This window comes from Rhopilema esculentum, chromosome 14, assembly GCF_057945365.1.
Source record: "Rhopilema esculentum isolate cy_ngs chromosome 14, ASM5794536v1, whole genome shotgun sequence".
Classification (NCBI taxonomy): Eukaryota; Metazoa; Cnidaria; class Scyphozoa; order Rhizostomeae; family Rhizostomatidae; genus Rhopilema; species Rhopilema esculentum.
The window spans coordinates 6496327-6513970 of record NC_142828.1 but is presented as its reverse complement, the minus strand read 5'-3'; the positions used below and the strand labels follow the sequence as shown (position 1 = coordinate 6513970).

The window sequence follows — 17644 nt, the reverse complement described above, 5'->3', positions numbered from 1 at the left end:
GCGAAGCTTCGACAAAGTTTCCAGTCACTGAAAGTGATATTTTAAGTTGCTTGATTTGTTCAAACATTTGTCCTAAATCTAACCTGTCATACTAAAAAAGAACTAATTGTTGGTTCTCGATTTTTTACCATATCTATTCGAACAGCAACCATTTTGTTTATACTTGCAACCATTTTGCTTGTAATTTGTTAAAGGTCAGTACTGTACATACGCTTGAATTTATTTTGCTCAAAACAACGCAAAGTCAACCTTGTTAAAACTTTAGTACATAGGGCACTGATGATCTGCTCGAAATCTAAACTGCACGCTGAACTGGAAAAACTTAAAACGATCTTTCTGGACAACGGCTATCCAGAAGTCGTCATTTTATCTTATACTAAGGAGAAGATCGCAAGTTTTTCGGCTGTTCAAAGGTTTGGTCCGCAAAAGTGCCCAGTTTTTTTGAAACTACCATGGATTGGTAACACTTCCTTGCCATTCGAGAGTCAGATTAGGCAAGCCATAACAAAATGTTTCTTTGCTGTCAATCCTCGAATTGTGTCGAGCCCTTCCATCCATTCAAAAGGATTGCGCTCCTACCAACCAAAAAAGTTCTGTTATTTATAAATTTACGTGCCAGTGTGATTCTGGCTACGTAGGACGCACAACCCAAAGATTGGGAGATAGGATAAAACAGCATGTTCCTTCCCACATAAGAAAACAAAACTGCCTCTCGAAGAGAACAGCCTCCTCGATCTTGTAGGTCTAAAAACACTGTTAAAATAAATGATTCTGTCATAGGTCAACATCTTTTACACAACCCAGATTGTGCTAAACTCTATAATGACGACATGTTTCAGATAATTGGTAGAGCCTGGTCGTCCTTCCATCTAGCAGTTTTGAAATCGATCTACATACAAACGAAAAAACCGCCGTTGTGTAGACAGAAGGAGTTCGTTTTCTCTCTTGGACTCCAGTGGTAATTTTTCTTTAGGCACGAAGCACTGGTTGGTCTTGTGTTTGCGTTTTTTTGATTGGCCTATTTCGATCCACAACTGGGTATATATTTTTCATCGTGTTCTTTCAGACCCTTATTCTGACGTTTTATGCTCTGACGAGTTTCAGACGAAAAAGCTTTTAGCCAATATGTTGTAAAATGTTTGCTTTTTCAAAGCCTTTTTAGAGTGATATAAATCTAATGTTCATATTAAAATCAAGCGATTTGTGATTTCACGCTGAAATTTTCCTGGCAAACTGCAACATTTTCCAGCCCTGTCTTCACTAGTCCTGATATTCAAGGCTCCCTCCATCTAAAATACAACCACGAAAGAGAAAAATTGAACAAGTTAATTATAATAAGATAATGTAGTCTACCTAAAATTATTAAAAACGTTTCAATGATTCCAACATTGGAAAATGTTTCCAATTTATCATGATCAAATTTTTTTATAGAAATAGAAATAGAAAAAATAGAAATCTAGTACATATTTCTCTTTTTGTGCTGTGATGACTTCTGAAGCATTAATTTACTATTAGGCTGAAGATGAAAGGTTATTTCAGTACCTTTTCTGGTAAAACAACACAACTTTACAAAATAGGACGATTATCTTCATAACAGCATTTTTCAAGGATAGGCCTCATCTATAAACACAAAACAGATAATAATTAACGAATAAAACAAAGTATTGAAATAAATAGTGACGAAAGTAATCCATTAACACAAGAAAACTGTGTTATTTACATGTTTTCATTAGAGAGAGGGTAAGTAACGATTGTAAGCTTTAAATCTTCTTAGTAATCAGCTATAACTCTTTGTAGTACTTTCAGCAGTTTACATATCCTTAAAAAACAAGAATTTTAAACTGCCTTCAGAACGAAAGATTTTTTTGGATTCTACAACTTGTTAGCTCTCATTTCTTTTGCATGAAATAAAGTCACGTTCCTTAACTCTACTGTAGCAGCAGGGCTTAATTTCACTCATCAGAAAGGTTTTACGTTTTAATTACTTGAAGTAAATCTGTTTTAGCCTTTGAGAATCCTCACCTGACCTTGAAAGAATCAGACACGGGTTCTATAAAGTCAAGTCAAAGTAAGGAGATTACCGCAGGCTATCGCTATGTGAGTACATTTCTTTGCAAAGCCCCCATTTGAAGATACTTCTTTAAAGATCGGAGTTGGCCTATCATAGGGTGAATAAGTATTTAAAGTTGATTAAATAATGGGGTGTCTCAAGATTAGAAAAGAGTAAATTAATTGCACGCTCTGGATAGTTTTTATGTATCTTTAAAAGTAGGAAAATTTATTTGTGTCAGCGTGTAATATATTTGCAGAGTAAAATTATACTACGTATATAATATTTTTATAACAGTTTGAAGCTGTGCGTTGAATAGTTGCTCAAGGAAATGATTCTAAATGTCTGCTACATAGAATTATCTTAGGTTAATTTATTGTCAGCCTGCTTACGAATCCAAAGACAGAATAGACCTTTCCTTAGGCACACAATAATAATTACAGCAAAATTTTTAATAACAATGTCTGTTCTTAGACAATTTAGAAAATTTAGAAAATCTTTTCTATTGTGCTTAAGAATGATTAGTTGTCCTTAAAACAGATTACTGAAGGCCAAAGCGTCTTACCATATGTTTTTGTCATATCTGATTATGGTCTGCCCTATTCATGTTCTATTCATTTCTGTTCAATTTAGGATCAAATAAAAAAAGATTTGTCTGTAATGGAAACGTTGGAAGAGCAGCTATACATGGTTAGAAACTGCGTGATTCAAGGTTTGTATCATTTTGAATAAGTTTTCAAAATTTTTGGCTCTGTTGCTGTGAATTATAGAAAATGACTAGCATTATACATTGGGAGGCTTTAGCTCTAGAAGGAAGTGGCAATAATTCTTATCGTGTTTGCTGTGAATGATAGAAAATGACTAGGAGTATGGTGTATATACATTGGGAGTCGGCAGCTCTAAAGGGAAGTGGAAACAATTCTTATCGTGTTCTTATCGTGTTTCTTGTGATTGATAGAAAATGACTAGGAGTATGGTGTATATACATTGGGAGTCGGTAGCTCTAAAGGAAAGTTGAAACAATTCTTATCGTGTTCTTATCGTGTTTCTTGTGATTGATAGAAAATGACTAGGAGTATGGTGTATATACATTGGGAGTCGGTAGCTCTAAAGGCAAGTTGAAACAATTCTTATCGTGTTTGCTGTGATTGATAGAAAATGACTAGGAGTATGGTGTATATACATTTGGAGTCGGTAGCTCTAAAAGGAAGTTGAAACAATTCTTATCGTGTTTGCTTTGAATGATAGAAAATGACTAGGAGTATGGTGTATATACATTGGGAGTCGGTAGCTCTAAAGGAAAGTTGAAACAATTCTTATCGTGTTTGCTTTGAATGATAGAAAATGACTAGGAGTATGGTGTATATACATTGGGAGTCGGTAGCTCTAAAGGAAAGTTGAAACAATTCTTATCGTGTTTGCTGTGATTGATAGAAAATGACTAGGAGTATGGTGTATATACATTGGGAGTCGGTAGCTCTAAAGGAAAGTTGAAACAATTCTTATCGTGTTTGCTTTGAATGATAGAAAATGACTAGGAGTATGGTGTATATACATTGGGAGTCGGTAGCTCTAAAGGAAAGTTGAAACAATTCTTATCGTGTTTGCTGTGATTGATAGAAAATGACTAGGAGTATGGTGTATATACATTGGGAGTCGGTAGCTCTAAAGGAAAGTTGAAACAATTCTTATCGTGTTTGCTTAGAATGATAGAAAATGACTAGGAGTATGGTGTATATACATTGGGAGTCGGTAGCTCTAAAGGAAAGTTGAAACAATTCTTATCGTGTTCTTATCGTGTTTCTTGTGATTGATAGAAAATGACTAGGAGTATGGTGTATATACATTGGGAGTCGGTAGCTCTAAAGGAAACTTGAAACAATTCTTATCGTGTTTGCTGTGATTGATAGAAAATGACTAGGAGTATAGTGTATATACATTGGGAGTCGGTAGCTCTAAAGGAAAGTTGAAACAATTCTTATCGTGTTTGCTGTGATTGATAGAAAATGACTAGGAGTATGGTGTATATACATTGGGAGTCGGTAGCTCTAAAGGAAAGTTGAAACAATTCTTATCGTGTTTGCTGTGATTGATAGAAAATGACTAGGAGTATGGTGTATATACATTGGGAGTCGGTAGCTCTAAAGGAAAGTTGAAACAATTCTTATCGTGTTTGCTGTGATTGATAGAAAATGACTAGGAGTATGGTGTATATACATTGGGAGTCGGTAGCTCTAAAGGAAAGTTGAAACAATTCTTATCGTGTTTGCTGTGATTGATAGAAAATGACTAGGAGTATGGTGTATATACATTGGGAGTCGGTAGCTCTAAAGGCAAGTTGAAACAATTCTTATCGTGTTTGCTGTGATTGATAGAAAATGACTAGGAGTATGGTGTATATACATTGGGAGTCGGTAGCTCTAAAGGAAAGTTGAAACAATTCTTATCGTGTTTGCTGTGATTGATAGAAAATGACTAGGAGTATGGTGTATATACATTGGGAGTCGGTAGCTCTAAAGGAAAGTTGAAACAATTCTTATCGTGTTTGCTGTGATTGATAGAAAATGACTAGGAGTATGGTGTATATACATTGGGAGTCGGTAGCTCTAAAAGGAAGTTGAAACAATTCATATCGTGTTTGCTGTGATTGATAGAAAATGACTAGGAGTATGGTGTATATACATTGGGAGTCGGTAGCTCTAAAGGCAAGTTGAAACAATTCTTATCGTGTTTGCTGTGATTGATAGAAAATGACTAGGAGTATGGTGTATATACATTGGGAGTCGGTAGCTCTAAAGGAAAGTTGAAACAATTCTTATCGTGTTTGCTGTGATTGATAGAAAATGACTAGGAGTATGGTGTATATACATTGGGAGTCGGTAGCTCTAAAGGAAAGTTGAAACAATTCTTATCGTGTTTGCTGTGATTGATAGAAAATGACTAGGAGTATGGTGTATATACATTGGGAGTCGGTAGCTCTAAAGGAAAGTTGAAACAATTCTTATCGTGTTCTTATCGTGTTTCTTGTGATTGATAGAAAATTACTAGGAGTATGGTGTATATACATTGGGAGTCGGTAGCTCTAAAGGCAAGTTGAAACAATTCTTATCGTGTTCTTATCGTGTTTCTTGTGATTGATAGAAAATTACTAGGAGTATGGTGTATATACATTGGGAGTCGGTAGCTCTAAAGGGAGGTTGAAACAATTCTTATCGTGTTTGCTGTGATTGATAGAAAATTACTAGGAGTATGGTGTATATACATTGGGAGTCGGTAGCTCTAAAGGGAGGTTGAAACAATTCTTATCGTGTTTGCTGTGATTGATAGAAAATTACTAGGAGTATGGTGTATATACATTGGGAGTCGGTAGCTCTAAAGGGAGGTTGAAACAATTCTTATCGTGTTTGCTGTGATTGATAGAAAATTACTAGGAGTATGGTGTATATACATTGGGAGTCGGTAGCTCTAAAGGGAGGTTGAAACAATTCTTATCGTGTTTGCTGTGATTGATAGAAAATTACTAGGAGTATGGTGTATATACATTGGGAGTCGGTAGCTCTAAAGGGAGGTTGAAACAATTCTTATCGTGTTTGCTGTGATTGATAGAAAATTACTAGGAGTATGGTGTATATACATTGGGAGTCGGTAGCTCTAAAGGGAGGTTGAAACAATTCTTATCGTGTTTGCTGTGATTGATAGAAAATTACTAGGAGTATGGTGTATATACATTGGGAGTCGGTAGCTCTAAAGGGAGGTTGAAACAATTCTTATCGTGTTTGCTGTGATTGATAGAAAATTACTAGGAGTATGGTGTATATACATTGGGAGTCGGTAGCTCTAAAGGGAGGTTGAAACAATTCTTATCGTGTTTGCTGTGATTGATAGAAAATGACTAGGAGTATGGTGTATATACATTGGGAGTCGGTAGCTCTAAAGGAAAGTTGAAACAATTCTTATCGTGTTTGCTGTGATTGATAGAAAATTACTAGGAGTATGGTGTATATACATTGGGAGTCGGTAGCTCTAAAGGGAGGTTGAAACAATTCTTATCGTGTTTGCTGTGATTGATAGAAAATTACTAGGAGTATGGTGTATATACATTGGGAGTCGGTAGCTCTAAAGGGACGTTGAAACAATTCTTATCGTGTTCTTATCGTGTTTCTTGTGATTGATAGAAAATTACTAGGAGTATGGTGTATATACATTGGGAGTCGGTAGCTCTAAAGGGAGGTTGAAACAATTCTTATCGTGTTTGCTGTGATTGATAGAAAATTACTAGGAGTATGGTGTATATACATTGGGAGTCGGTAGCTCTAAAGGGAGGTTGAAACAATTCTTATCGTGTTTGCTGTGATTGATAGAAAATGACTAGGAGTATGGTGTATATACATTGGGAGTCGGTAGCTCTAAAGGAAAGTTGAAACAATTCTTATCGTGTTTGCTGTGATTGATAGAAAATTACTAGGAGTATGGTGTATATACATTGGGAGTCGGTAGCTCTAAAGGGAGGTTGAAACAATTCTTATCGTGTTTGCTGTGATTGATAGAAAATTACTAGGAGTATGGTGTATATACATTGGGAGTCGGTAGCTCTAAAGGGACGTTGAAACAATTCTTATCGTGTTCTTATCGTGTTTCTTGTGATTGATAGAAAATTACTAGGAGTATGGTGTATATACATTGGGAGTCGGTAGCTCTAAAGGGAGGTTGAAACAATTCTTATCGTGTTTGCTGTGATTGATAGAAAATGACTAGGAGTATGGTGTATATACATTGGGAGTCGGTAGCTCTAAAAGGAAGTTGAAACAATTCTTATCGTGTTTGCTGTGAATGATAGAAAATGACTAGGAGTATGGTGTATATACTTTGGGAGTCGGTAGCTCTAAAGGCAAGTTGAAACAATTCTTATCGTGTTTGCTGTGAATGATAGAAAATGACTAGGAGTATGGTGTATATACTTTGGGAGTCGGTAGCTCTAAAAGGAAGTTGAAACAATTCTTATCGTGTTTGCTGTGAATGATAAAAAATGACTAGGAGTATGGTGTATATACTTTGGGAGTCGGTAGCTCTAAAGGCAAGTTGAAACAATTCTTATCGTGTTTGCTGTGAATGATAGAAAATGACTAGGAGTATGGTGTATATACTTTGGGAGTCGGTAGCTCTAAAAGGAAGTTGAAACAATTCTTATCGTGTTTGCTGTGAATGATAGAAAATGACTAGGAGTATGGTGTATATACTTTGGGAGTCGGTAGCTCTAAAAGGAAGTTGAAACAATTCTTATCGTGTTTGCTGTGAATGATAGAAAATGACTAGGAGTATGGTGTATATACTTTGGGAGTCGGTAGCTCTAAAAGGAAGTTGAAACAATTCTTATCGTGTTTGCTGTGAATGATAGAAAATGACTAGGAGTATGGTGTATATACATTGGGAGTCGGTAGCTCTAAAGGCAAGTTGAAACAATTCTTATCGTGTTCTTATCGTGTTTCTTGTGATTGATAGAAAATGACTAGGAGTATGGTGTATATACATTGGGAGTCGGTAGCTCTAAAGGCAAGTTGAAACAATTCTTATCGTGTTTGCTTTGAATGATAGAAAATGACTAGGAGTATGGTGTATATACATTGGGAGTCGGTAGCTCTAAAGGCAAGTTGAAACAATTCTTATCGTGTTTGCTGTGATTGATAGAAAATGACTAGGAGTATGGTGTATATACATTGGGAGTCGGTAGCTCTAAATCCCTGGTAAAACGACTAAACATTTCAATAAACATTTCTCTCAACTTTTGTTTCGCCAGCTTAACAGCGTCATAGACATCTCGCAGTTCAAAAAAGTTGGGTGAAGTTTAGTGAAGAGTTTAGTCACGTTTTGCCACCCTCGCTAAAGTTCGCTCAACTTCACTAAACAAGATGTTGAGTGAAATGTTTAGTTGTTTTGCCAGGACTTAAAAGGAAGTTGAGATAATTTTGATCGTATTTTTGTTTTCAATGGAATGTATTTTTTGTTTATTTTAAGTGTTGAAATTTGAAAAAAACCGCCTTTTTAGTCCTCTGAATCTACCATACAAAATATTAATTAGGTACAGCATTTGCATGTTAGTCCATGACAAAAAGGCGTGTCTTAGTCTCTATAACTTAACTTTGGTTGTTGAATTTTTTTATATATCGTAGTTAATAATACCTTTGTGATAACAACGAACTTTTGTGTTGGTTACGAACTTTATTGTTCACCTTTTTATATTAGTTTTAAAGGACATTTACACCTCTCGTTTCTGTTATATACAGATGATTTTGTTTACAGAATTAGAGTTGAGTAAAATCTAAATCATGCAAGGTAATAGTTTTTCTCATAGTTCTACTTTACGACAATTTACTCAACTCTGATCAAAATGGACAAAGTGCTAAAACCGGATCGGTTTGACGCAACTTTAAACTCTACAGACGCAGCGAAACAATTGCGACACTGGTTCATCACTTTCGAGAACTTTCTCGAAACTTTGCCGCAAGAGGAACTCAACAAGCTACGTGTTTTGGTAAACTATGTTTCACGCGAAGTTTACGATTTATTAGTGAAGTCGATACGTACAAAGAAGCTGTTGCTATGTTAAAAACTCTTTACGTGAAAACACCAAACGACATCATCGCTCGGCATTCACTAGCCACTCGAAAACAACCACCAGGGGAATCTTTAGATGAATATTTACAAGCGCTAAAAACTCTAAGCAAAGACTGCAACTTTTGCCAAGTTACAGCTGCTCAATACTGAGATGAAGCGATACGAGATGCATTTATGAGTGGAATAATTTCGAGTAATATTCGGCAACACTTGCTGGAGAACAAAACACTTGATCCTCAAACGGCCTTCCACCAAGCAAGGGCTCTTGATACAGCGCAGAAAAGCCCCGAATCTTACAAGTTAACTTTTATGCCGACCACTGCTGAAAGTGAAGTTAGATACGAAAGTGAATTTGAAAGTTAAATCAAGTGAAGAAAGCACTCTCGTGGACGAAAATGCAGAAAGCATATCGGCAGCAACTTCACTAAAACAAAATGTTTCTTCTGCTGTTTTGATTGACATCCACGCTCAAAATGTCCTGCTCGAGATGCCACGTGCAGTAATTGTCAAAAGAACGGCCATTTCAAAAGAGTCTGTAAATCAAAGCGCCGTGATGAGCCAGCCTCAGCAGCTCTGAATCGTCCGTCCTTAGCTACAGTTGCTGCAAAAACACTAAGCAAAGCTTGCGTGGATATTTGAATCAATGAAGAAATCATAAAAGCTCTAGTGGATTCTGGAAGTAGTGGATAGCTTCATCCACCCCCGTATAGCACATCGACTTGGATTAAAGAATCACGAAACCAACCAAAATGTGTCCGTGGCAACTTCATCACTTACAGCTAAAATGCAAGGGTACTGTATAACAGATATCAAGCTTAACGACAGGACATATGAAAATGTCAAATTTTTCATTCTACAAGATCTATGTGCGGACATAATCCTAGGTCAAAGCTGGCAAGAACAACATGAAAGCGTAACGATAAATTATGGAGGATCTGTATCACCACTGAAGCTATGCAACTTAACAACGCTGAATGTACATCCACCACTTTTGTTTCAGGATCTTACTACAGATGTTAAACCAATTGCTACCAAGTCAAGAAAATATAGTGAAGAAGATCAGAAATTCATCGCAGCTAAGACGAAACGGCTGCCAGAAGAAGGCATTATAGAACCCAGTGACTCCCCGTGGAGAGCCCAGGTCGTCGTCACTAAAAATGAAGGGCACAAGAAACGTATGGTTATTGACTATTCACAAACGATCAATAGATTCACCCAGTTGGACGCATATCTTCTTCCAAGAATAGAAGAAACTGTAACTAAGATTGCACAGTACAGAGTTTAAGGCACAATTGATCTAAAAAGTGCATATCGTCAGGTCCCAATCAAAGAAGATGAAAGACATTCTACCGCGTTTGAAGCAAACAAGAGCCTTTACCAGTTTCGCCGAGTCCCATTTGGAGTTACTAATGGAGTAGCTGCTTTTCAGAGAAAAACGGATAACTTCATTATAGAGGAATCTCTCGAGGATACGTTTGCTTATCTCGATGACATAACTACATGTGGAAAGGATCAAGCTCATCATGGCAAGAACGGTTTCTAACTGCAGCTAATCGAAAGAATCTGACCTACAACAAGGAGAAATGTGTCATCTCTACAAGAAGCCTCAGCATCCTAGGTTGTGTGGTGTCTGAAGGCGAAATAAAACCTGATCCAGAAAGGTTAAAACCACTCCAAAAGTTACCGCCGCCGAATGATATCAAGAGTCAAAAACGAGTTATCGGGCTCGTTTCTCATTACTCGAAATGGATAAGAGATTTTTCAAAGAAGGCAAGGCCGTTAATTCAAAATAGAAATTTTCCTCTTGACGAAAAAGTTTGAGAGGCATTTGTGGCATTAAAACAAGACGTTGAACAGTCAGTCGTCTGTGCCATTGACGAATCACTACCCTTTGAGTTGGAAGCAGATGGTTCAGAATTCTCACTTGCTGCTGCACTTAATCAGAATAGTCGTCCTGTGGCATTCTTCTCGAGGACAGTTCATGGATCTGAATTAAAGCACTATGCGGTAGAGAAAGAAGCAGCTGCAATTATTGAGGCTGTGTGGCATTGGAAGCATTCCTTACGGAAAGGCATTTTAAGCTTGTAACAGATCAGAAGTCAGTTGCATTTATGTTTGATACAAAACATAAAGGAAAAATAAAAAATGACAAGAACATGAGATGGAAACTAGAATTGGCTACGTACAGTTTTGATGTTACATACAGATTAGGAGCTGAGAATATTCCAGCTGATACGTTATCGAGAGCTTCTATGAGCCTTAGTACGGTGCAACAAGAAAATCTTCACGAACTGTATGCATCACTTTGCCATCCCGGCGTTACCCGCATGGCACACTTTGTTGAAGTTCGCAATCTACTGTATACAATGGAAGAAATCAGAGAAGTGACACGCACGTGCAAGATATGTGCTGAATGCAAGCCACAATTCTTTCGTCCGGAGCCCAAACACTTGATAAAAGCTACACAGCCATTTGAACGATTAAATATCGATTTTAAAGGACCGCTGCCAAGCTGTAACAAGAATATGTACATTCTCACAGTTATTGATGAATTTTCGAGATTTCCTTTCGCTTTCCTTTGCAAAGATGTAAACAGCAATACTGTTATACAATGCCTTTGTTCGCTGTTTTCTATATTCAGAATGCCTGCATATATTCATTCCGATCGTGGAAGTGGCTTCATGAGGAAAGAGCTCAAGAACTTTCTTCATCAAAAAGGTATTTCCACTAGCCGCACTACAAGCTACAATCCAGCAGGGAATGGGCAAGTTGAGCGTTACAATGGAATTATATGGAGAACCATGACTTTGGCGCTAAAGACACGTCAACTACCGGTGACATGGTGGCAAGAAGTCATATGTGATGCTCTACACACAATGAGGTCCCTGCTATGTACTTCAACAAATGCCACACCACATGAATTCATGTTTTCCTTCCAACGAAAATCTACTGGCGGACAATCAATGCCCACCTGGCTAACTACGCCTGGTCTTGTATTTTTGCAGCGACATATCAGAGACTCCAAGTTTGATCCACTTGTGGATGAAGTAGAGCTCATTGAAGCAAATCCTCGATATGCCCATATAAGGTTTCAAGATGGTAGAGAAGATACGGTATCGCTCAAGCATTTAGCACCACAAGGGAATACAAAGTCTGAATGCCAATATGAGCTAAAGACTCAAGATGCAAAGCTAGAGACGCAAGATGCAAAGCCTGAGACGCAAGATGCAAAGCCAGAGACGCAAGATGCAAAACCAGAGACGCAAGATGCAAAGCCAGAGACGCAAGATGCAAAGCCAAAGACGCAAGATGCAAAGCCAGAGACGCAAGATGCAAAGCCAGAGACGCGAGATACAAAGCCAAAGACGCAAGATGCAAAGTCAGAGACGCAAGATGCAAAGCCAGAGACGCGAGATGCAAAGCCAGAGACGCGAGATGCAAAGCCAGAGACGCGAGATGCAAAGCCAGAGACGCAAGATGCAAAGCCAGAGACGCGAGATGCAAAGCCAGAGACGCAAGATGCAAAGCCAGAGACGCGAGATGCAAAGCCAGAGACGCAAGATGCAAAGCCAGAGACGCGAGATGCAAAGCCAGAGACGCAAGATGCAAAGCCAGAGACGCAAGATGCAAAGCCAGAGACGCGAGATACAAAGCCAAAGACGCAAGATGCAAAGTCAGAGACGCAAGATGCAAAGCCAGAGACGCAAGATGCAAAGCGTGAGACGCAAGATGCAAAGCCAGAGACGCAAGATGCAAAGCCTGAGTGCAAATTTGAGCTGCAAGATTTGCCTCAGTTGCCAACAGAAAATGAGGGTACTCAAAATCAACTTCAGCTAAAATTATCAGAAAGAGTACGCCGGGTACCAGATCGATTAGGCTATTGAGACATTTTAGAGAAGGGAAGACTGTGATAACAAATAATTTTTGTGTTGGTTACGAACTTTATTGTTCACCTTTGTTATTAGTTTCAAAGGATATTTACACCTCTCGTTTGTGTTATATACAGATTATGTTGTTTACAGAATTAGAGTTGAGTAAAACCTTAATCATGCAAGGTAATAGTTTTTCTCATAGTTCTACTAAAACTTAAAAGCTAAAGTAAATTTTTTGTTCGTTTTTGACAAGTAAATTTACAGTTAAATAGCTTTGTTTGATTTTAGCAGTTGTATGTTTGCTTAATTTGACTTTTCTATGCAACGTTTTTTTATATGTTATGAAAAACATGTAACAAGTTTTCTCCGAACGGTTGACATTTTTCCATATAATTTATTGAAAAGTTATACTTTCATCAATAAAGATTGCATCAAATAATTTTGGAACCCTCGCTGACAGGAACTTGGTGTGATTTTAGTTTTCTTGCTAGTTTTGTCTATTTTGTGCCCTACCTAAAAGATAGCGTCCAGAATTGCCTTCTTAATTATACCGATTCAATTATTGCAGAATACGACGATTTTATGGAAAATAACAAGAAACAGTATGAACTGCCAGACGATTCTTCAGCCTTTTTAAAGGAGCTCAGATCATTTAAAGATGACAATGAGATAGAGAGGGAAAGTCAAGAGGTGAGAATTTGAGATTTCATGTGTGTAATCGCTTAGATATGTTGTGTTAGCAAGCCAGAATTCATTTTAATTTCAATGTTTATTTGAAATTCAACATACATGCAAATCCAAGCATTGTACGGATAAGATTGTGCAAATGATGAATGCAAGTCTAACTATGAATAAAATTGTCACGAATGATATCTAACACATAGAATTTTAGTGAGGTCGTGGAGCGTTCAATTCAAGGTCAACCTGGAATAAAATGGTAGAAAAGCGAATTTTTTACTATCCACTGCCAAATGTTTTCCTCTATAACATACTCAAAATCGCTCAAATTCGACCGTGGGGAAACAATTTTATATGATATACGAGGCCACATTTGATAATCAAATACTTGTAGCACAACTGAGGGCATCTGTCCAGAAAAGCAAAAAATCTGTTTTTTTTGAATTGTAGATTCACGTAAGGAAAAATTATCCTATTCTAGGCCTGAAAAATGAATAAGAGGGCTAGTAAAGGAAATAAGTCAGTTTTTTCCGATTTCCCTAAAAACATGGGCGGGAATTTTATAACCGACAGACAGTTTTTGAATGCCAGAATGCAAAATTCGTTAACGCACCATAAGCGAGGGACATTCATTAATATTTCAGGGCACATAATGTTATTCAATGCCTTAGCAATTAACTCGGGCGAAGGGCTATTTTGGGTATTGGGGACATGCCAGTCATGTAAAAGATTGACTTTAGTAATGTCATCGAAGCTTTTGCCTTAACAAAGCTTGTAAACTGGTACTGTATAGGCTTGAAAATTAATGAGCAACAGTTTGAATAAAATATTTTTGGAAGGGGACGGAAGAGGGCTCATAAGTTGACTCACATTTTTGCCGCGTAACACTGCATTCATTCCTATTTTGTATAAACAGAACCCCCGACCGAAGATTCCCGAGAAGGTTTTAGAAGAGATGAACATTTTGACCACGCTACAAAGCAATTTATAAAGCCCATTTTAGCCTTCAATTTCAGAGCCAGGGCGTTGGGCCTTCGCTGCAAAATGGGGAGCCGTGATGACTTTAGCTCCAGGGCCCGTAGCGCCTACCAGCGGTGCTAAAAAATTGTGTCGCAACGATACCAATACAAGATAAGCTTTGGAAGGTTGCGGCATTATACGTGGACTACAAATGTAAAACCTCACCTTCACGGCAGCATTGATCTTGTAGCAGCAGACGCAATATATAATCTTATATCAGGACAACTGCTTTTCAGGTTTCATGCTGGGCAAAAAATTCCAACTCTCATTCATACTCAACGCCTTGAATTAGAATTTACGCCTTGAATTGTTGCAAGCTATTCATATTTTGCAGAATCCCTCGGCAGATAAAATTGTGCATATTGTCAAAAAGCTCATTTTTTTAAAATTTTAGAAATCTTTTTGCCTAAATTGGACTTTCGGCGAGGATTTTTGGATGTCTTATAGAGGAAAAAAATTCTATATAAAATGATGTGCTTTTCTACTAATTTGTTCCTGGCTCATCACTTCACGACTGCACTATATAAACAGAAAGTTCTGTCTAATTTGCACATACTAGAATTCCTTAATGGAGGAACTCCCCTGGTTGTTTGAAAACTAACACGAGGAGACCCCTTGATTGAGAACATATTTATTAAACTCAGAGCATTTATTTTACATTTCCAAACATAATATTTTCAAGTGAATAGTTACCAGGAAAGTTGAATGCAATTTTCAGATTCTTATTGAATGAAAATGTAGATGGAGAATTTTTCATTTTTTTTATTTCAATTAAATTTACTGAAAAGGTACAATTAGTACGCTATGTAGTTTCAATTTTTATAAATTATCACGTTCTCTGATAATGGCATTAAGTTTGAAATTTGCAACTAGAACCTTTTTTCTACCAACTGAAGAAGCAACTAGAATACTCTAAGTGCTTTATTGAATCAGGTTGTCAATGATAAAACACTTTCATTTTTGCAAGTTCAAATCCTTATGAATGATAATTTACCAAGGGCAATATGTATATTCATTTTGACATTTAGCTGCTCTGAGAGAGATATTTGTATCCTTATCATTAAGTATAGTATTCATAGACCTACTTAGTATATCGAAAATACGAACCATATGTGCTCAAAATCCGGCACAAATGCATATGTGTGTGTATGTAGGGTCATGGTATGTTACTGTATTATCATGACTTCGAATGCTGTGCTTGAATGGCATAAAATCTTAACTAGTTCTTTTTGTGTCGTAAAGTACGTCGTTTGATCATCTTCTTGTCAGGCTGACAATCCATCTTCATGTCAGCAGGGTACCATAGGCATCAACTCAAGGCCATCTATTTACATACCTTAAGCTGGTGATAGTACCCAAAATGCGATTGCACCTTTTACTTAATCTGACATTTGTTGCATTTTAAGCTTGTGAGAACACAGAAGGCATTTGCAAATACAATGGTGGACATAAACGAAGAAGTAAGTCCATTTGTTTTACCCTTCTTTATATGATACTAAGAATGAAGTTTTTTGATATGCCTTAATGTTAGTTTATGCCAATACCTTTCTTTGATAGCTATTTACTCAACAAAGCATAAGTCATACCGAACTTTGAAGATAATAGACTCAAATAAACATGAAGTGATTGTAGAAAGCAATAACTGCTGTAACTATAGAGTGTTTATTGAAATGGTTGGCTTTTAGACCATTTCTATTCGTTCCAGACTGAGCCACTTTGGTTTTTTCAGTTTGGGACTGTTCTTGAATAACGCATGTTTATGTCTATGTCTTGCTTGTTTATGTCATCTACATAATATTCTCAAGTCCAATGCCTTAAAATTTGTATTACCATTATACAGCAAACTGTATAAGGAATTCCAAATGTTCCTCAAACTCTCGGTAGTAAGGAATCACGATAGTGAGTGTTGATGAAAATGGTGTTATTGAGGGGCAATTCATTCTTGCAAATGGCATACGAGATTTTCTCTAAAACAAAAGGATTTCTGGTGATTTCCAGATAAAACAACAGGATTTCCACCAAAGGTGTACGAGATTTTTCGGAGTGATTTGCCCCTTGGTATTTCTGCTCTTAGTAAAATTGAATCAGAACATAAGAAGATATGAAATCCAGTTAAGCGTAAAAGATGTGAAAAATAAGCCTTTGTGAGTAGTCATTTCTTAAAAAGTTGATCCTTATGTGGAAAAAAAAACCAAGGATTTGCCTAACACTATTTTTTGGTCAAGATTGAGGCTATCTCATTATTAAGATATATTTGCATTCATGTGTACAAAATGCATGAAAAGAAACTCAAGTAGAATTTTTTCAAGCATGATTGCACTTCGCTTAGACGACCAGAAAGAACGAAGAAGAAAAATTTCGACTTTTGATGACGGGAAAATTCCGCATTCTCGTCGCGTTTGGGTGTTACTTATTTCCTACTATATACAGCAGTACTGTGTATAGACAGAATACAGCTAAGAATCACGAATCAATTCACAGTAACCAAGTATCGTTTTAGGAACTCCAGACGATGCTGCTCCCCATATAAAACTTAATACTGGAAGTTGTTTTGTAAGTGCAATCGTTTTTGGTGATCTTGTTTAAAATCCAGGAAACACGGAGCCAGCAAGAGACGATATAACGTGACCGTTGCGTGTTGGTGAATTTACTAACTAATTACCATTCGGGGCATATACACATAAAAGAAGGGACGTTACAAAGTATTGTTGATTACGTTATTGGGGTTAGACAAGGCCAGGCTTAAATGACAGTGATACTTTGGAAGACTTAATTACCGTTCAACCGCGGTCACTATTTGGTTATAGGTCAAAGTTTTTGGATATGAATCAACTTAATGTCGAGAAAGCTTGCATAGATTTGCTAGCCATAGTTTTTCACAAACTTCAGTCCCCAATATTTAATAGAATGCAAGACCATTGCCTTTCATATTATTAAGAATCGGATTTCTCTCGTTATAGAGCAATCAATGTGTGGCTTGTTGTTCGATAGTTATTTGCAAAATTTATTCCTAGTAAATGTTCTAGTTAATTGAACAGTCATAAAATTTTGCAATTTGGTAAGCAGCATCATTGCGATATGCATTTTGTAACAGTTTAGCTGACGTGCCGCTCGAAGTTCTCTGTGACTGGTTCTCGTACACCAATAAGGCACAAGAAACGTCTTTGCTTTTAATTAACATAAAAGAATGAAGCATTTTCAATAAGCATGTTTAATTATTTAATAGAAAGGGATTTTTACTATATCTTTTTGTTAATTGTCACAGAATTCCATAAAGTTGTACCGAGTCATTAGTATCCACTCTTAAATAGGCAGGCGATGGAATTTATCCTTTAGTATATCCTTTAAATTTAATTTATTTTGAAAATTTTATTTCGTGACATTGGATTCTCGTCGTCGTATTGCTTTGTTC

The 17644-nt window shown here is 36.9% G+C and overlaps 2 protein-coding genes across 4 annotated transcripts in view; both read left to right on the top strand.

The window, feature by feature from the left end:
• Positions 1 to 17644, top strand: part of LOC135696544 (uncharacterized) — a 52973-nt gene that overhangs the window by 7624 nt on the left and 27705 nt on the right. For all 3 annotated transcript variants that reach the window (XM_065215967.2, XM_065215964.2, XM_065215966.2), the window contains exons 10-13: positions 2006 to 2097; positions 2684 to 2762; positions 13103 to 13224; positions 15639 to 15692. In XM_065215967.2, coding sequence (XP_065072039.2) covers positions 2006 to 2097; positions 2684 to 2762; positions 13103 to 13224; positions 15639 to 15692 — 347 coding nt within the window. The remainder of the gene's footprint in view (positions 1 to 2005; positions 2098 to 2683; positions 2763 to 13102; positions 13225 to 15638; positions 15693 to 17644) is intronic.
• Positions 10774 to 13096, top strand: LOC148958549 (uncharacterized). Its single transcript, XM_089112452.1, has one exon. The coding sequence runs from the start codon at positions 10774 to 10776 to the stop codon at positions 12544 to 12546; it is 1773 nt and encodes a 590-aa protein (XP_088968578.1). The 3' UTR covers positions 12547 to 13096.

Coding starts and splice junctions, on each gene's coding strand:
- LOC148958549 (XM_089112452.1), top strand. CDS start 10,774: ATGTTTGATACAAAACATAAAGGAAAAATAAAAAATGACAAGAACATG.